The sequence below is a fragment of the Anomaloglossus baeobatrachus genome, chromosome 5 (assembly GCF_048569485.1).
Source record: "Anomaloglossus baeobatrachus isolate aAnoBae1 chromosome 5, aAnoBae1.hap1, whole genome shotgun sequence".
Lineage (NCBI taxonomy): Eukaryota > Metazoa > Chordata > Amphibia > Anura > Aromobatidae > Anomaloglossus > Anomaloglossus baeobatrachus.
The window spans coordinates 133,864,925-133,886,193 of record NC_134357.1 but is presented as its reverse complement, the minus strand read 5'-3'; the positions used below and the strand labels follow the sequence as shown (position 1 = coordinate 133,886,193).

At 47.4% G+C, this 21,269-nt stretch overlaps 1 protein-coding gene across 1 annotated transcript in view; it reads left to right on the top strand.

Annotated features, from left to right (window-relative positions):
• HIF1AN (hypoxia inducible factor 1 subunit alpha inhibitor) overlaps positions 1 to 21,269 on the top strand; it is an 84,282-nt gene that overhangs the window by 22,206 nt on the left and 40,807 nt on the right. Inside the window, exons 2-3 of the mRNA XM_075348916.1 lie at positions 1,172 to 1,422; positions 9,371 to 9,519. Coding sequence (XP_075205031.1) covers positions 1,172 to 1,422; positions 9,371 to 9,519 — 400 coding nt within the window. The remainder of the gene's footprint in view (positions 1 to 1,171; positions 1,423 to 9,370; positions 9,520 to 21,269) is intronic.

The following is a 21,269-nucleotide window of genomic DNA, read 5'->3' as shown; positions in this document are numbered from 1 at the left end:
AGGCAGAGGGGAAAGCGCGGGCACACGATTATGGGCGGGCAGCGCCCATAATCTCGTGCCTGCGCAACACGTCACCAGCGGTCACTTGCGCGGGACCACGGGCGCACTGGGCGGCGTCCTGAAGTATGAAAGCGAGCGTTTGGGGACGGCGTAAATCGGCAGGAGGGACTGTAACTGACACCAAACAAGCCCGCCCCCATGGATAATTTAGAAGATTTGAATATCAAAAGGTACAACTTTATAAAGTATTTAATTTGGTCTAAAAGGGGGCACAAACTATAGGAACCTTGCTAGAATGCAGCCCAGGAGCTGCAGAAGGGGAAACTTTTAGGTTTAAAGCAAAAATTCTGCTGACAGGTTCCCTTTAAGGGATTAAAATGGATGTGTATGGATCAAGAAAGCTGGCTGGATTCACATAAATTTCTTTTTTTGCCTTTATAGAAAAACCTGCTCCCTGCTCTGTCTGTGCCTCAACTGTGACAGACAGGAGTTGGCTTAGCTATCTAAGAGTCAGTTGGCCAGCCCCCTTCACATACACCACTGGTGATATCTAGAGATGGGCGAGTACTAAAGTGCTCGGATGCTTGGTAGTTGAGTTGAGCAGGTCAGATGCTCTGAAAGGGCTCAACTCGAATAACGTGTAGAATGGAAGTCAATGATTGGGCAGTTCGGCTCACTTGGCCATAAACAGAGCACTTTTTGGGGAAGGAAGGGCGGGATTGTTTCTTTTTTCCTTTGATACTACATCCGAAAACCTTGTTTCAACCCCAGTGAGAGCCATTCAAAGGCTGCGACTGGCTCTCCATGGGCTGCGACTGGCTCTCCATGGGCTGCCTTCACACATCAGGCAGTGAAGCAAACCTGTGCTTTGTGGTTGTTGTTTCACAGACTATACATTTGAGCACCCGCGATCCTTCGCTGACCAGTGCGAGTACCCGAGCACCCCGATGCTCAATTGAGTACCAAACAGTGTCGAGAATCCTCGCTCAACACTAGTGATACCACATCACAGGAAATGCTTTTCTTAGTTGGGCATGAGCTGGAACTGGTGCTGCAAAGACCAACGTTAATACCGTAATTAGAGTACAGTGCTTATACCAACAATCAATTATTGGGCAGCTAGTTGATGATGTCTCATAACATCTTTTTTTTCCCTTCATTTTTGGACCAGGAGCCGGTGGTTCTGACAGACACGAATCTTGTGCACCCAGCACTAAAATGGGACTTGGATTATCTAAAAGATAATATTGGAAATGGGGACTTTTCTGTGTACAGTGCCAACAGCCACAAATTTCTATATTACGATGAGAAGAAAATGATAAACGTTGCGACGTTCAAGCCCAAGTCCATAAGGGAAGAGATGAAGTTTTCCGAATTTGTAGCCCAGCTGAGAGACATAGAGCAAAGAGGTAGCAATGAAAGGTAAGCGGACACTCTAACCTGAATTTCAGAAGTGACCCTCCAAATATTTATTTTGAAAGAAACAACCAATATTAATTTCTGGTTTGAGGTCATAATTGTGTTTTTTGCAGTTTTCTTTTCTTTTTCTTCTCTAAAGCCACATACATAAGGGGCGGATTAACTGTGGATTTCACACAATAGATACTAATGGCACTTGGTTGGCCCCCATTGAGTAATAAATCATATTTTTGGTCAAGTTCTACCACTGTGTGCATTGTTTTGATGGATATATAGTAGTGCTAATTTTCTTAAAAAAATCTGCCTCGAAGAATGTGCTGTAGATATGAATGGAGCCTTATTCAATAAAACCAAAAACTGAAAGATCTGAACTGGTCTAGTGGGTGGATGTTTCTTCCATGGTCAGAGAAAAGTCAGGAAACCCCTATACACATAAGATGGTCGGCGGGTTCTGTTGACTTTAGCCTAATTTGTATGGAGATTTTTGGCAACTTCCTGTGTTTGCTTCTATTCAGATGGAGCGCCAGGGTCTTATCACACACAGATCACTACTATAATTTGGCTGTGACACAGATGCTAATATTTTTCTAAGACTGTGAGCGTGCACAAAACATATGGCTCCTTGGGAATATTTTGCTGCCTGTAATACAGAATGAAGACGGGGAATAATACACTCCCCTAAGACCCTTCAGCACCATGAAAAGAGCACAAAGAATATTTTAGCCCAAAATGTGTTTAGGACTGCGCACAGACTAGCGTATAGCACGTGTATATATCAGTTGAGTGCTATCCTATGTTTTATTAGATAGCACTCGCTCCAGTGTTATTCTATGGTGCAGTACCGACCAGCGCTTTTTTACTCGTGCTGATTTGGCGAAATAAAAAATGTCTGCATGCTGCAATTGGCAGCGTATTTCAGGTATCGCGCACCTAGACAAGTCTGGAGGGATGCAAAACATCAGACTGCACTCCGATGTCACCTGATGCCGTATAATATACACAGAGACAGGCAATAGAGTAATTAATGGGAACCTGTCAGGTACAATATGCACTCACAACCACGAGCAGTTCTGGGTGCATATTTCTATTCGCTGCCTAACTGTCCCTGTATCTAGTAGCATAGATAAAGAGATCTGTAGAAAAAGTATTTCTAAAGATCCTTTATCATATGCTAATGAGCAGAGGAATTAAGCTGGGTTCACACACAACGACAGCGACAACGACGTCGCTGTTACGTCACCATTTCCTGTGACGTAACAGCAGCCTTACGTGATCACTAGTTAGCTGTCACATGTAATTTTAACCCCTTAACGACCGCGGAATTACGTCCTTGCGGTCATAACGTTACTGCCCGCGGTCTGCCGGCAGCATCATGCTGCGATCGGCACACATCTCAGCTGATTTTCACAGCTGAGATGTGTGCCTGCTAGGCACGAGCAGAATCGTTATCTGCTCGTGCCGTTTAACCCCTTATATGGCGCTGTCAATATGTGACAGCGCCATTATAAGCGCGATCGCGGTAAAGTTTTACTTACCGCCCGATACCGGAAGTCACGTGACGCGATCACGTGACTTCCGATAGTTGTCATGGTAGCACAGGGTCATGTGATGACTCCTGTACTACACCTGACTTGCTTTCACTTTCGCTGTGCCAGCGGCACAGCAAAAGAGACAGAGAGCGTATCTGCTGTTTACAGCCTTGTAGCTGTGATCAGCAGATACTGCAGAGCGATCGGATTGCTGATCGCAATAGCCCCCTAGGGGGGACTAGTAAAATAAAAAAAAGTTAAAAAAAAGTTTTAAAAAATTAAAAAAAACCATAAAAGTTCAAATCACCCCCCATTCGCCCCATTGAAAATTAAAGGGTTAAAAAAAAAAAAATATATACACACATTTAGTATCGCCGCGTTCAGAAACGGCCGATCTATCAAAATATAAAATCAATTAATCTGATCAGTATACGGCGTAGCGGCAAAAAAATTCCAAACGCCAAAACGACGTTTTTTTGTCGCCACAACTTTTGCGCAAAATGCAATAAGAGGCGATCAAAACGTAGCATTTGCGCAAAAATGGTACCGTTAAAAACGTCAGCTCGAGACACAAAAAATAAGCCGTCACTGAGCCATTCCCGAAAAATGAAAACGCTACGGGTCACGGAATATGGCGTAAAACATGCGCCACTTTTTTCGGACAAACTTCCGATTTTTTTTTTTAACCCCTTATATAAAAGTAAACCTATACATGTTTGGTGTCTACGAACTCGCACTGACCTGAGGCATCACACCCACACATCAGTTTTACCATATAGTGAACACAGTGAATAAAATATCTCAAAAACCATAGTGCTATCGCACTTTTTTTGCAATTTTTCTGCATTTGGAATTTTTTTGCCGTTTTCCAGTACACTATATGGTAAAACTGATGGTTTAATTTAAAAGTACAGCTCGTTCCGCAAAAAATGAGCCCTCACATGACCATAATGACTGAAAAATAAAAAAGTTACGTGTCTCAGAAAAAGAATGGCGAAAAAAAAAACCGGAAAGCGAAAAATCGGCTGGTCGTGAAGGGGTTAAGCCGCGACGAAGCAGCGATCATAGCGACCTCGACGGTCGTTGGGACATGTCACACGCGTCGCTGTGCGACGACTCAGACCTTGATAGAGGCGTGGTGTTTACCCCTAGACATGTTTTGCGTTGCCTCTTTTCACGCCCCTCTGCTCCGATTGGTGATCGCTACAGCGCCTTTGCGTTGCCTTTTTCACGCCCCTCTGTTCCGATTGGTGATCGCTACAGCACCTTTGCGTTGCCTTTTTCACGCCCCTCTGTTCCGATTGGTGATCACTACAGCGGCGCCTGATTGGGTGACCGTGCCAAACAAAGGAAGACACAAAAAAGAACGACACACTAGCGACACCAGACACTCTACTACGTGGAACAAAGAATGGAACTTAAAGAATGAAATCACTGAAACGCCTTAGGCAAGTTACCCATTCGGAACCCTGTTATGACCACCAATCGGAGTCGTGGGGGCGTTGTAAAATACACCACAAAAACACGCCCTTGTCCTGCCTTCAGTCCTACGTCACTGCCTTCAGCGTCGTCGCGACCGTCGCTGCTGCGGTGTCAAACACAAGGATGCATGTGGCGCAGCGGGATAGCAGCGATCAAAAAATGACCTGGAATATTCAAGTGCGAGCAGTGATCTCGCAGCAGGGGTCTGATCGTTGTTATGTGTCACAGCGATGTCGCTGTTGAGGTCGTTGCTACGTCACAGAAAATGGCGACTTAGCAGCGATGTCGTCGTCGCTGTGTGTGACACCACCATTAGTCACAAGGGTGTTAGTTCCTGTGCTCATTCAACCCTCGTAGCATGGTAGCACGCCCACAGGAGCATACTAACATGCTATTCATGCTATGCAGCATAACCAGCGGTGACGTGTGTACCTGTGTACGCTGTGACCGCTGATCCGAATGCCCAACACTTCCAGTCATGTGCACTATGAAGCTGGGTGTATGTATCCCGGCTTCAGAGAGGTCTAGTGCTCATGATCAGAAGTGCAGGGACTTTGGATCAGTGGTGACAGTGTACACAGGTATGTATGCGCTTCACCGCTGATGACTCTACATTGAATTGCGTGTTAGCACACCCCTGTGGGAATGCGAACATGTTAGGCAGAATAAGTGCAGGAACTAACTCCCTTGCGACTAGTCCCTCCGCTCATTAGCATATCACTAATGTGGTTCAGAAATACTTTTTCTAAAGATCTCTATCTGTGCTACTAGGTGCAGGGATTAGAAATATGCACTCAGAACTTCTCATGGTTCTAGGTGCACATTGCACTTGATAGGTTCCCATTAGGCCTTTTGCGCACACTGCATTTTTTTCTTGCATTTTGGTTGCATTTTAAACTGCACCGTGTCATTGACAATATGCATGCATTTTGCTTCCCCAGCAAAGTCTATGATAAATCAGAAATTCCATGCGCACGTTGCTTTTTTTTTTTCAGCAGCGTTTTGTTTGACAAATATTTGTCAAAATCGTTGTCTATAGAAAAGCTGCATGCCACTTCATGGTGCTTTGTGAACATTTTCCACCCATTGAAATGAATGAGGTGTGTCAAAATGCAAACAAAATGTTTAGTTGTGCGTTTCCATTGCCTTTTGGTTGCGTTTTGGATGCATTTTTGTCAACAAAAACGCAGCTCACCAACTTGTCTCTCTGTTTCATACTCACTGATCTCCGGTTGTCACGGCGTCTCTTGCTTCTGAAAGTGACGGTCGCTCATTAGGCTCATTTCATATTCACTGCTTCCCCCGCCACCTGCGCCTATGATTGGTTGCAGTCAGACACGCCCCCATGCTGAGTGACAACCGTCTGACTGCAACCAATCACAGCCGCTGGTGGGCGGGTCTATATCGTACAGTACAATAAATAAATTTAATTTAAAAATAAAAAATGGCGTGCAGTCCTCTTGAATTTTGATGCCCAGTCAAGATAAACCCTCACAGCTGACTGCTGGTATTTTCAGACTGGGAAGACCCATGTTATTAGGAGCCCCCCAGCCTAAAATATCAGCCAGCAGCCGCCCGGAATTGTCGCATCCATTAGATGTGAAAGTCCCGAGATTTTACCCAGCTCATTTCGATTGCCCTGATGGGGTGGCAATTGGGGTAATAAGGATTTAATGGCAGCCCACAGCAGCCCCTAAGTCCTAGATTAGTGATAGCAGGTGTCTGAGACACCTCCTCATCACTAATCTATAAGTGAAAGTAAATAAACACTAACACCGAAAAATCCTTTATTTGAAATAAAAGACTAAAAAGCCACTTTATTAACTCCCCAAACACCCCAACAGGTTCGACGTAATCCACACGAAGTCCCACAATGCTTCCAGCACTACTACATCTGACACTCACAGTGAGCGCCATAGAACAAGACTGCCAGCTGTGAGCTCCACGCAGCAACTGAAGTGAGTCACGTGGTCTGCGGTGCCGTCACTCAGGTGATTTCCAGTCACAGCTGGAGTCCTTCACCTGTGACTGCAAATCAGGCCGTGACACAGACAGAGCCGCACGATGAGAATGAACTCTGGTAAACCTCTGATGTCACAGCTGCGGGCCCAACACTACTGCCTGTGTCGCGGCACTGACATCAGAGGTTCACCAGAGTTCATTCTCATTGCGCTCCTCTGTCAGTGACAGGACAGGTATGTAGCAGAGCTGAATCACCGTGGGAGCTTGTGTGGATTACTTCGGATCTCCAGGGGTGTTTAGGGGTTAATAAAGTGGTGAAAAAGTGTTTTTTTGTATTTTTTTCCAAATAAAGGATTTTGGGGTTGCATGTGTTTATTTTCTTTCACTTACAGATTAGTGATTGCAGTAGTCTGAGACCCTGCCCCATCACTAATCCAGGATGTAGTGGCTGCTGTGGGCTGCCATTAACTCCTTATTACCCCGATTCCCACCGCAACAGGAAGAGCCAGGTCCAGCGCTAGAATTGGCGCATGTTATAGATGCGCCACTTCTGTGGCGGCTGTGGGCTGCTATTGTTAGGCTGGAAATGGCCAAATAACAATGGGCCTTCCCACCCTAATAATATTAGCCCCCAGTTGTCTGCTGCACCTTCGCTGGTTTTAGAAAAATGGGGGATCCCACGTTTTGTTTTTTTTTTTTTGTTTTTTTTTAGTTTCTTTTAAATAAATCAAATAGTTACAAAATAAGTGTGGAATCCTCTCTATTTTTCATAACAAGCCAAGGTACAGCAGACAACTGAGGGTTGCAGCTGCTGCTGTTCCTGTGCTGGATATGAAAAATGGGGGGGACCCTACGTCATTTTTTACCAAAAAAAAACCCCCAAAAAAACAGCTGTCCAAGCTAGCTATCCCCTCTATAGAGCTATTCTGTTATTTCTTTCTATCGATTCTACCTGTTTTTTCTCATCTATTCTATATGTTCTTTCTATTTTTTTCTATCCATCTATTCTAGCTATCCATCAATTATCCTATCCTATATTTTATTTCTGCTTTAAAAAACGCATCGAAAACGCATGTGTTTTCACCACTGGTTTTTTTTTTTTTTTTGTTTTGTGAAATGCAGTGTTTAGTTGTCAAGTCTGCCAGAGGGTGCATTTGTTTTTTTCTCAAATCAAGAACGCAGCGTGCGGACATAGCCTTAAGCTCTTCATCTTCTCCACATCTTTTCATTCAATTCTCGCATGAGAATCTGATCACAATAAAAATGACTGATCTGGCTGTCTGTGAGATAGAAGCTGAGAGGAACCTGCAGATGTCAGTTCTAATCACACACAGCTCTGCAGTGAGATCGGGGAGCAGAGAGCGGACATCACACATCACACTAACTCCCTCTTATATTTAATATACGTACTTCTCTTCCAGACAACATCTGCCCCATAGCCTGGAAGACGTCATTTTACATAGTGATAAAAGATGCTTTATGCATAACAAGGCGCCTGATATGAGGTAGACAGGTATAACTTTTCTCAGCAGTCTATAACCTGTATGCCCATATTAACAGTTTAGATAGATCAAATGTGGTGACAAATTCCCTTTAAAGGGAATCTGTTACCAGGTTTTTGCTCCCTCATCTGAGAGCAGCATAATGTAGAAGCATAGACCCTGATTCCAGCAATATGTCACTTACTGAGCTGTTTGCTGTCATTTTGATAAAATTAACATATTCTCCGCTGCATCTCTAGCAGTTATACAGAGCTCATGAATATGCTGAACTACCTGGCAGTAGGTCAAGTAGTCCTGTAATGGTCATTACTGATGAAATATTGATTTTTATCGAAACTGCACTAAGCAGCCCAGTAAGTGATACATCGCTGGAATCAGGATCTCTGCCCCTACATTATGCTGCATTCAGATTAGGTGGCAAAAACCTGGTGACAGATTCCCTTTTAAGTTGAATTTTTACTTCTAAGCCATCCAGTCCTCCGATCTTGCCTACATGGTTTTTAATTGTACCATATTTTTCGGCAGTTTGAATTAGCAGTTAGAACAATCTCAGATCTTCTGCCCCTGAGTGCAGGGCTGTGCAGGTAACAGCAGTTCTCAGACTGAATCTGACTATCAATCAACTATTGTTAGATCTGTGATTTTGTTTGAAAATAAACTAAATCGGAGACTGATTATCACTTGCTGCAAAACCATTTCTAAAGTTATTTGTCAAAATCTAGAATCAGTTTTTCAGATGTTCTTCAGAGGATTGGCTGCTCCCCATTTATTTTAGTATGAATAAATAGGCATCTGGATATCATTGTCTACAAGGAGTGTCCTCTGTCTAATATTGTCCATTCAGTACTAAGGCTAAGGACACACATTCGGCTCTTCTCCCGTTTGTCGGATCCGGCGCGCTCCCGTACATTGTATATAGTACAGTGGCTGCGCGACAAGCTCCGGTCACATGCTGTCATGTGACCAGAGCATGTGACCCAGAAGTTGCAGCGCAGCTACTGTACTGTATACACTGTACGGGAGCGGCCCGGATCCGACAAACGGGAGAAAAGCCGGATGTGTGTCCTTAGCCTTAGAGTGTTAGATTCTTATGGTCGGTCTCTTCATACGGGTCCAGGAGGAATAACAGAAGGACTCCTGAATAACTCTGGAGTACTAAACCTGCCTTGTAAGAAGAGCAGTAACGACTATCTCACCCATTCATGTGTGCAGAAGAGGAGATCTGACGAGGCTGCGGCCGGACTTCTCTGATGGCGGCTTATGTCCCCTGAAAACAGAAGGATCGCTCATTGAAATTCCCACTGCCCGATCAAGTGGGGAGACCCCATACACATTAACTAGTCTGCTGCAGTCAGTGCGTTCAGCCAACTTTCATCTCCTGTATATTAAGCCTTGATATTTGGGTAGAGAGGCAGGTTACTGGTGTGTATTTTGAATAGCTGACTTTCAGTATACATTTCTGTTTCCTCCATGCAGGTTGTATCTGCAGCAGACGCTCAATGACTCCGTAGGTCGTAAAATTGTGGTGGATTTCTTGGGTTTTAACTGGAATTGGATTAACAAACAGCAGGCGAAACACGGCTGGGGCCAGTTAACCTCCAACCTTCTGCTGATTGGCATGGAAGGTAAAGACTGTCCTGGGATAGCACTAGATATGTATACAATGTGGAATGTGTCTGGGTGCGTCCGCAAGTTATTTATTGTCTAGAGCAATGTATGAATTGTCAGCTGGAAAAGCAGTCACGTAGTGCGCGCCGGAGGATGGGGCTCTTCCACGTCTTTGTTTACAGACATTGTATCTGCATTGTAACCGATGCAGGACACTGCTGCATGAGAAACATCCATCTGACCTGTGCAAAGACATGAACCAACATTGGGCAGGGTAAGGCAGTGCCTGGACGATCCCTCTTAATTTGTTCAGATTAGTGAATTACAGTTGTGTGAATTCTGTGATATCCACAGGGGCGTCCAACCATCTATTGTGTATGGAGGCTCCCACTGTCAACCAATAGGTAAGGGCCATTTCACATCTCCGATATTTTGCCGGAAGCCGGATCTGGCACAAATGCAGTACAGTTACATTCATTTACAATGGAAGCGCGACACCATATGGACACATGCAGTTGTGTATGAAGCATGTGTCCGCATGGTGTCGCCCTTCCATTGTAAATGAATGTAACTATACTGCATTTCTGCCGGATCCGGCTTCCGGTAAAAAACCAGAGATGTGAAACGGCCCTAATAGAAAGGCAGAGGAATTTCTGTTTCATACCAATCTACCAATCCTTGTGTATCCACATCGCCAACTTTCTCTTCTCAAAACGAGTGAACACATGTAACAGCCACGGGTCCCTATTTGGCCATTTGTAGCGATTCGGAAGAGCGGGGGGGTGGGGGGGGGGGAATAGCAGTTAGCTAAACAATCCCCTTCAGGCAACAGCTATACAAGGTACATGGCACCTTAAAAGGTATTTTATTTCTAAAGATGGAGGAAAAAATTGGTTGGCAAACAAATGTGTGTGTTTGTTAAGGCTTTGTGCGCACTAGAAATGTGAAGTTCCTCAAGAAAATTTCTTGAGAAACTTCTGGGAGTGGAAGATTTCCGGACCTCCGGAAAAAATCCGCGGTAAATCCGCCTGCGGATTTGCCGCGATTTTCCCGCAGGTTGTCCCCTGCAGATTTTGCAGGCTGTACTGCAGAAATCCGCAGGTACCTGCGTAAAAGAATTGACATGCTCATTTTCTCAAGAAATTTTCTCAAGAAAATCTTCTCAAGGAAATTTCTTGAGAAAAATCCGCAGTGTGCGCACAGCTATTTTTTTTCCTCATAGGATTTGCTGGGAAATGTCTGCACAAAGATTGCAGACATTTCTCAAGAAATTTCCGCAGCAAATCCGCGGGTAAAACGGCCTAGTGCGCATATAGCCTACCTATTATCAAAGCTATGCTGTATGTTCAGGCAGTGTTCATACGCTGAGTATTTGGTTGCAGACATTTCTGCATCTTTTGACAGGAAAAAAGCACTGTGTGGTCTATTGCTATCTTAGACTTTTTGAACATCCTTATGCTATGCCTTAAATATAAGCGCTTCTCAATAAATTAGAATATCATCAAAAAATTAATTTATTTCAATAATTCAATACAAAAAGGGAAACGCATATATAGTCATTACACACAGAGTGATCTATTTCAAGTGTTTATTTCTGATAATGTTGATGATTATGGCTTACACCCAATGAAAACCCAAAAGTCGTTATCTCGGAAAATTAGGAAGCCTTTGCAGGTGTTTTGTGGTAATCTAAGTGTTTAAAATGGTCCCTTAGTCTGGTTCAGTAGGCTACACAATCATGGGGAAGACTGCTGACTTGACCCGATGTCCAGGAGGTAGTCATTGACACACTCCACAAGGAGAGTAAGCCACAAATGGTCATTGCTAAAGAAGCTGGCTGTTCAGAGTGTTGTATCCAAGCATATCTGTGGAAGGTTCAGTGTAAGGAAAAAGTGTGGTAGAAAAAGGTGCACAAGAAATCGGGATAACCACAGCTTTGATAGGATTGTTACGAAAAGGCCATTCAAAAAGTTTGGGGAGATTCACAAGAAGTGGACTGCTGCTGGAGTCCGTGCTTCAAGAGCCACCACACACAGACGTATCCAGGACATGGGCTACAACTGTTGTATTCCTTGTGTCAAGCCACTCATGACCAATAGACAACACCAGAAGCGTCTTAATTGTGCCAAGAAGAAAAAGAACTGGACTGTTGCTTAGTAGTTGAAGGTGATATTCTAATTTAATGAGATGCACTTGTATCTGATCAGTGCAGATTGCAGATATGAGACCCACAACTATTTCTATACTTCTAGAAGGGGCCCATCCGCACACCGCTTTCAGTGCCATAGAAGTTGTATATGTAGGAAATATATATATATATATATATATATATATATATATATATATATATATATATATATATATATATATATATATATATATATATATATATATATATATATATATATATATATATATATATATATATATATATATATATATATTGTGAGACTGTGACCGGGGTTATCTATGACGGCCGGTATGTCTCGCCCCGGTTGTGCTCACTCCATGATAGAAAGTAAATCCACTCTAGGGTTAATGCTGTTTCCCTACAGGCTGAAGGAAGGGTTAAATGGAAACAGGAACAAGGGCAGGTGTGCCGGGTGTGAGGGAGTGAACAGAACTCCCTGAGTTCTCTGCTGGAGAGGCACATGTATATTGTTGTGGACTTTTGTTTGGACATTAAACCGTGTGCTGTGAACCTTAATGCCTGGATCCCGTGTCTTCTGCTGCGCAGCCGACCACGCTACCTCACATATGGTGGAGAATCGGCGGGCATGCCAGCCCGGTGAGGTGTAGCATCCATCCCTGGTGACCCGGTAGCACATGTCCTGGATTCGAGCGGCTATACTACAGCCCAAACCCGGTGACGCCATGGAGGACATACTAAAGCAGCTGGCTCAGGCTAATGCACAGCAACAAGAGACCAATGCACACCTGCTCCGGGCGTTGGAATGTCAGCAGCAATCCTTGCAAGTGCAGGAAAAAAGGCACCAAGAACAGATGGTTCTCCTGGCCAAGGCGATCCGTGCCGGACCGGCAGCAACAACCCCGGGACCGGGTGACGACGGCAGCGTCCGGAAAGCGGTGAGACAAGCGTTGCAAAAGATGACCCCGGGGGATGATGTGGAAGCGTTCCTGGCGGTGTTTGAGCGGGTGGCCGAGCGGGAAAAGCTGCCGACCCCCCAGTGGGCTGAGGTATTGTCGCCCTATCTGACGGGGGAGCCCCAAAAAGCGTACCTGGACCTCTGTACCGAGGACGCCATTGACTATGTGACCCTGAAAGCCGAAATACTGGCTCGGTTGGGGGCGAATACCTATGTACGGGCTCAGCGGGTAAATCAGTGGTTCTATGAGGAAGCCAAACCCGTACGCTCCCAGGCCTATGACTTGTTGCATCTTGTAAAAAAGTGGTTGCAGCCTGACACTCTGAGCCCGGCGCAAATGGTGGAAAGGGTAGTAGTTGATCGTTTTGTGCGCACTTTACCCGTCACCGTTCAACGGTGGGTAGGACAGGGTGACCCGAGTACCCTGGACCAATTAGTGTCCCTGGTAGAACGGCATGTGGCTACGCAGGACTTGATACGGGACACTGAGACTTTGCGTACCGCCCGTCGGTCCGGCCCCCCCAAGCCTAGGGCCAAGGACCCACCGCTGACAACGGTGCAGGAGTCCCCTACCGTCCCGTCTGAGGCCGCGCCCGCCGTTCCTGAGGTCCGGAAGGTTCTGTACCCTAAACGACAACCCGTCAAGGGGGTTTCCTTCCCCATTAGATGTTGGCGGTGCCAGCGGATGGGACATATGGAAGCCCAGTGTCCATTCACCACGGAGCCCATGGATTGTGGGGTTACCCGGCGGGGTTCAATGTATGCTCAGGTGGTGTGTACCGCTGACCTGGTCTCCCCAGAGACGGAGCCCCACTTGTGCCAAATACAGGTGAATGGATGTCCGGTTACAGGATTGTTGGATTCCGGAAGCTTAGTGACCCTTGTGCGATCCACCTTGAGGGCTAAAGTAAAGGCCACAGGACGTACCGTGGGGGTGGTTTGCATACATGGGGACCGCCGAGACTATCCCACGGGGATTGTCACCATCACAGCACCTTGCGGTCAGGTGCAACATGAGGTGGGACTTCTGAACACTCTTCCTTATGACGTGATCCTAGGAAGGGATCTGCCCTATTTTTGGACTTTATGGAGGGGACCCCCTAAGTCCCCTCAGATATTGGTCAGTCCGGGACCTGAGCCCTACAATCCTGAATCCGGGACGCCTGCCGTAGGGGTCACCATGATAGGGACAGAGTGTGAACCCGATAGGTCACCCCTAGAGGTATTGGCAGGAGAGGCTGAAATGGTCGAGCCCATCCCGGAGTTGGAGGCGTCCCCGGATGCGTTTGGGACAGCCCAACTCCAGGACCCTACGTTAATACATGCCCGGAGTCGGGTGACAGTAGTTGACGGGGTGGCTCAGCTGCCCGGTGCCCAGGTAAGGTACCCCCATTTCGCTCTTAAGCAGGATTTGCTCTACCGGATAGATGAAATACGGGGCGTGGGGGTAGAGCAGTTGGTGGTGCCCCAGCCGTATCGCCGGCGGGTCCTCGACTTGGCTCATAAACACCTGATGAGTGGCCACCTAGGGGTCAAGAAAACGCAGGAGCGAATATTGCAAAGGTTCTATTGGCCCGGGGTCTTTGGGGAGGTAAAACGGTTCTGCGAAACCTGCCCGGAGTGTCAGCTTACCGCACCCCTGACCCATTTTCGCAGTCCGTTGGTACCGTTACCCATTATAGAAGTCCCTTTTGAACGGATAGGGATGGATCTGGTGGGGCCCCTCGTAAAGTCCGCTCAAGGGCACCAACACATCCTAGTGATCGTTGACTATGCCACCCGGTATCCCGAGGCGATACCTCTCAGACATACTGCAGCAAAGCTTATAGCTCGGGAGTTGTTTGCTGTGTTCTGCCGGGTGGGGTTGCCCAAGGAGATCCTTACGGATCAGGGGACCCCATTCATGTCTAAAGTGACCAAAGAGCTATGCCGGCTACTCCAGATCAAGCAGTTGCGTACGTCTGTGTATCATCCTCAAACGGACGGTTTAGTCGAGCGTTTCAATAAAACCCTGAAAACCATGCTAAAAAGGGTGATTTCAAAAGACGGGAAAGACTGGGATATGATGCTTCCCTATTTGATGTTTGCCATCCGTGAGGTGCCACAGGCATCCACGGGGTTTTCGCCTTTTGAATTGTTATACGGGCGACATCCCCGGGGATTGTTGGACCTGGCAAAGGAAACATGGGAGCAAGAGCCCACCCCCCATAAAAGTGTGATTGAACACATATTGGGTATGCAGAACCGCATAAGCGCGGTCATGCCAATTGTGAAGGAGCATTTACAGGAGGCTCAGGCCGCGCAAAGCGGCCGCTACAATAGACAAGCCACCGTGCGGACCTTTAAACCCGGGGATCTGGTGTTGGTATTAATCCCCACGGCGGACAGTAAATTCCTGGCTCAGTGGCAAGGCCCCTACGAGATAAAGGAAAGAGTCGGGGTGGTTAACTATAAAGTATTGCAGCCCGGTAGGCGGAAACCTGAACAAATATACCATGTCAACCTATTAAAACCTTGGCAGGAACGGGAAAACCTGATGGCTGTTTTTTCCCCATCTCCCTCCTCTTCGGGTCGTTCACATCCGGCTCCAGCGACCTCCGGAGAGGACGAACCGGAAGTAAGGATTGGAGAAGCCCTCACCAAGACTCAGAGGCGAGAGGCCAGACGGTTGGTTCAGCAGAACCCCGATGTCTTCTCCGAGCTGCCCGGTAGGACCAGTCTGATACGACATGATATTGTCACCGAGCCCCACCTGAAGGTACGCCTGAAGTCATACCGGGTACCGGAGGCTCGACGACAAGCCATATCGGAGGAAGTAAAGACAATGTTACGCCTGGGGGTCATCGAAAAATACCGGAGTGAATGGGCTAGTCCGATTGTCCTAATACCAAAACCCGATGGCTCCTTAAGGTTCTGCAATGACTTTAGGAGATTGAACGAAATATCCAAGTTCGATCTCTACCCCATGCCCCGGGTGGATGAGCTGATTGATAGGCTGGGACAGGCGCGATATTTTACCACGCTCGACCTGACCAAGGGGTACTGGCAGGTGCCACTGACGGAGTCCGCCAAGGAGAAAACCGCTTTTGTTACGCCGGAGGGTCTCTTCCACTATGTTGTCTTGCCTTTTGGGTTACATTGCGCTCCGGCCACATTCCAGAGGTTGATGGACTTAGTGCTGGAACCCCACCAGGCGTATGCATCAGCGTACCTTGATGACATCATTATTTACAGCTCCGAATGGCAGACCCACTTGGAACAGGTACAAGCGGTGGTGGACGCGCTTCGAACAGCCGGATTGACAGCCAATCCCAAGAAATGTGCGTTGGGACTCACGGAAGCCCGCTACTTGGGCTACGTGATAGGCCAAGGAGTGATTAAGCCCCAAATTAACAAGGTTGAGGCGATCCATAAGTGGCCTAGACCCCTGACCACGAAGCAGGTTAGGGCCTTCCTGGGTATTGTGGGGTACTACATGAGGTTTGTAAAGGATTTTGCGGGACTATCAGCCCCCTTGACGGACCTTCTCAAAGGCAAGAAGTCCGTCATGGTGCGCTGGACTCCGCAGGCCGAGGACTCCTTCCGGGCCCTGAAGGGGGTCCTGTGCGGACAGCCCGTTCTTGTACACCCTGATTTCCGGAAGGAGTTCATAGTACAGACTGACGCCTCGGAGGTTGGCCTGGGGGCAGTGCTGTCTCAGGTGGTTCAGGGGGAGGAACACCCCGTCACCTTCTTAAGTAGGAAGCTCACCCCTCCCGAGTGGAATTATAGCGTAGTGGAGAAGGAGTGCCTGGCGATCAAGTGGGCCTTGGAGTCCCTACGCTATTACCTGCTGGGACGGCAGTTTCGCTTGGTGACGGATCACTCTCCACTGGTCTGGATGAGGTCCGCCAAGGAACGGAATGCCCGGGTTACCCGGTGGTTCCTTTCTCTGCAGAACTTCCGGTTTACGGTTGAACACCGGGCCGGTAGGTTGCAGGGAAACGCCGATGCCTTGTCCCGCGGCCCGTGTTTGATGGCGGGAGTTCAACCCCGCACGCTTGAACTGAGGGGGGGGGGTATGTGAGACTGTGACCGGGGTTATCTATGACGGCCGGTATGTCTCGCCCCGGTTGTGCTCACTCCATGATAGAAAGTAAATCCACTCTAGGGTTAATGCTGTTTCCCTACAGGCTGAAGGAAGGGTTAAATGGAAACAGGAACAAGGGCAGGTGTGCCGGGTGTGAGGGAGTGAACACAACTCCCTGAGTTCTCTGCTGGAGAGGCACATGTATATTGTTGTGGACTTTTGTTTGGACATTAAACCGTGTGCTGTGACCCTTAATGCCTGGATCCCGTGTCTTCTGCTGCGCAGCCGACCACGCTACCTCACAATATATATATATATATTAATATAATTAATAGTATACATAAATACATTTTTTTTTTTTTTTTTTTTTGCATTTAATAACTTCTAGAGGCCTAGTTTACTTTTCAGGGATACTACATGTATTTCTTTTACCTGAAATGGTACATGCATGCTGTCTAATGTGGAGAGAAAGCCCCTAGTACATAGACACTTACCCAGAGGACTCCAGAAACTCTGTGCATAACTATAAGAAAAAAAAAAGTGTAATTTTTGGCTCTGCTCAGGTGGTAATGTTTTTTTTTGTTTAACTTTTCTCTCAGGAAAATGAAAGCCACTGGATTTTAAAACTAGGGTAGATAAATAATTATGTAATTCCTTGTGTTTATTCACCTTATAAATTCATATCGTATTATACAGTTGTAGTCATTTCCCATAAACGCTCGTTACAATAAATAAACATCTTTTTTGTGTAATGCGTCTGGATGGAATAGCAGATCTGTCTGCGTCGTTCAGGGTAGTACAAAAACAAAGTACCAGCTCCTCACAGGCCAAAATTGTTTATTTTTTTGTGCTCTCTGGTGGGTGAATGGGGGCGTCTGGTTAAGTTTGATGTATGCGCTGCGATCTGTCTCACCCAAATGCAGCATGAATGTATACCTACAGGCAACAGAAGTATAATTGATAAACCAAAGTCCAATATACAATGTACGGTACATCACGAAAGTGAATATACCCCTCACAATTTTTGTAAATATTTCAATATTGAGTGCACGTGCTTAGTGTCCTATCCAGAGGTTGTCTTTTCAAAATAGACTTATGAGTGCTGCTAGCATTGCTGCAGTGGTAAGTGGGTGGGGGTGAGGGGTCGGCCTGTCAGTGCTCAGACCATATGCCACACACTGCATCAAATTGGTCTGCATGGCTGTCGTCCCAGAAGGAAGTCCCTTCTAAAGATGATGCACAAGAAAGCCCACAAACAATTTGCTGAAAGTAAGCAGACTAAGGACATGGATTATTGGAACTATGCCCTATGGTCTGGTGAGACCAAGATTAACTTATTTGGTTTAGATGGTGTCAAGAGTGTGTGGCAGTAAAGCTGGTGTCACACTAAGCGACAGCGACAACGACGTCGCTGTTACGTCACCATTTTCGGTGACGTAACAGCGACCTTGTAAGTCGCTGTTATGATCGCTGCTTAGCTGTCAAACACAGCAGAAGCAGCGATCATAACGTCGCTGTGCTACATGTGCAGAGAGCAGGGAGCCGCGCTTAGCGCTGGCTCCTTGCTCTCCTAGGTACAGTACACATCGGGTTAATTAACCCGATGTGTGCTGCAGCTACATGTCACAGTGCAGAGAGCAGGGAGCCGCGCGCACTGCTTAGCGCTGGCTTCCTGCTCTCCTTGCTACAGTATACATCGGGTTAATTACCCGATGCATACTGCAGCCACATGTCACAGTGCAGGAGCCGGCGCTGGCAGCAAGAGCGGAGGCTGGTAACTAAGGTAAATATCGGGTAACCAGGGAAAGGTCTTCCCTTGGTTACCCGATGTTTACGCTGGTTACAGCTTACTGCAGCTGCCAGACGCCGGCTCCTGCTCCCTCTGCTCGCTTCATTTCGTTGCTTTCTCGCTGTCACACACAGCGATGTGTGTGTCACAGCGGGAGAGTGACGACCAAAAAATGAAGCTGGACATTCAGCAACGACCTGCGACCTCACAGCAGGGGCCAGGTCGTTGCTGGATGTCACACATAGCGACAGCGACGAGACGTCGCTGCAACGTCACAGAAAATGGTGACGTAACAGCGACGTCGTTGTCTTTGTCGCTGTGTGTGACACCAGCTTAAGGTAGGTGAGGGATTACCAAGACAAATGTGTAGCCTACAGTCAAGCATGGTGGTGGGAGTGTCCTGGTTTGGGGCTGCATAAGTGCTGCTGGCTGTGGGATCTACAGTTCACTGAGGGAACCATGAATGCCAACATGTACTGTGACATACTGAAGCAGAGCATGATCCCCTTACCTTCAGAAACTGGGCCGCAGGGCAGTATTCCAACATAATCATGCCCCCAAACACTGCGGAGACAACAACAGGTTTGCTAAATAAACTAAGGGAAAAGGTGCTGGACTGGCAAAACACGTCATATTGAGTATCTGTGAGGCATCCTCTAAAGCAAAATGGAGAAGCGCAAGGTCTCTAACGTCATCCAACTTCATGATGTCACCATGGAGGATGGAAGAGGATGCAGTGGCTCCTGTGAAGCTCTAGGGAACTCCATGCTCAAAAGAGGTCAGGCAGTGCTTGAAAATAATGGTGGCCACCCAAAATATTGACACTTTGGGCACAATCTGGCCATTTTTACATTGGGGTGTACTCACTTCTGTTTGCCAGCGGTTTAGGCATTAATGGCTGTATGCTGAGTTTAGAGAACGCACCAAATTTACAGTTATACAAGCTGTATACTGACTACTTTACACTGTATCAAAGTGTCAGATCTTCAGTGTTTTACCATGAAAAGATATAATAAAATATTTACAAAAATGGAAGGGGTGTACTCACTATTGTGATATAGTGTGTTATAAATATATTAGTCCCTACAATTTAAAAATTTAAAAAAGAACCCTTCTATAAAGAAACAACTCCTATAGCGTGGTCACATCTCCATGTAAAGTGGTGCAATGAAGGAGGGCCTGTTCCAGAGATAACTGTGGATCCCATCTGTCACCTGCACTGTAAGGCCTAAGCCACACGGCATGAAAATCCGAGCGAGTGGATTGTGATAAAACATTGCATTCCACTCAGACCAATATTAGCCTGTGTGCCAGCACCCATGAGCGATTATTTTCTCAGCCCTAATGGGACCGAGAAAACAGTACCAGCATGCTGCGGGTGCAATGCGATCCTATTTCTCTCGCACCCATTCAAGTCTATGGGGTGAGAGAAACATCACATTGCTCTTGCAGTACATCGGTGTACCGCGGGGTGCAGGGGCGAGAATGGCAATTGCCGACTACTGAGGAGAGAGGGAGATAAATCCCTCCCTCCCCTCCTCAGTGCCAGCCCGCCCCCCGCAGCTGTGGTCCAATCGCATGATCGGACATCAGTCGCTCCCACTGTGCTGCCAGCGTAAGCAGAGTGTCATGCAAGGATAGCATTAGTCCCCGTGTGGCCCCGGCCTTAAGTTATTTATGGCATACCACATTGATGTTCTAAATGTTTGAGATGGGAAATACTCCTGTAACATATATGGGATTTCTTCGGCGCTCCATTGGGAGACCCAGACGATTGGGTGTATAGCTACTGCCTCCGGAGGCCACACAAAGCATTACACTAAAAAGTGTAAGGCCCCTCCCCTTCTGGCTATACACCCCCCGTGGGATCACGGGCTGCTCAGTTTTCAAGCTTTGTGCGAAGGAGGTCAGACATCCACGCATAGCTCCACTGTTTAGTCAGCAGTAGCTGCTGACTATATCGGATGGAAGAAAAGAGGGCCCATGCTAAAGGGCCCCCAGCATGCTCCCTTCTCACCCCACTCTTGTTGGCGGTGTTTGTTAAGGTTGAGGTACCCATTGCGGGTACGGAGGCTGGAGCCCACATGCTGTTTTCCTTCCCCATCCCCCTGAGGGCTCTGGTGAAGTGGGATCTTACCGGCCTCCAGGCTCTGAGGCCGGGCTCCATCCACAGACCCGGAGATCCTGCTGGATACGGAGCTGGGTACCGTCAGGGACAAGGCCCTGCAACATTCAGGTACTCTGTGTCCCCGTACAGACAGGCACAGACACACTCCAGCGTTGCTGGGTGTTCTAGTGCGCCGGGGACAGTAGCGCTGCGCGCTTGGGTTATACTCACTGCAGCTTAGCTGAGTGAGTTTATGTGTGGGGAACTACCGCGCCGGCCGCCCCCGGAGACTGCGGCGCGGCTGAGACTTGTGGTGCGCCGGGGACTTCGCGCCGACCGTGCTTTTACGACGGCAGCGCTTATAAATCTAGTCCCCGGCTTCTGCGGCCTAGTTACGTTTCGTTCCCGCCCCCAGCCCTGTCAGTCAGGGAAGGGGAGAGACGCTGTACAATAGTCAGCGCCGAGGGCTGGAGTCTTATTTACATACTCCAGCCCTCTCACTGGGCACAGTGGGACGCCAGTTTCCCGCTCTTTGTCTGCAGCACGCCCACGGCCCGCCCCTCTTCACAGGACGCCGGCAGCCATTCCTGCACGCAGTCTGAGCTGGAGAACGGACATAGCCCTGGGAGACCCAGACAGGGGATTCTGGCGACCACACACCCGCTGTTAAGCGGGCGGTAAGCAGCACCTAGGTG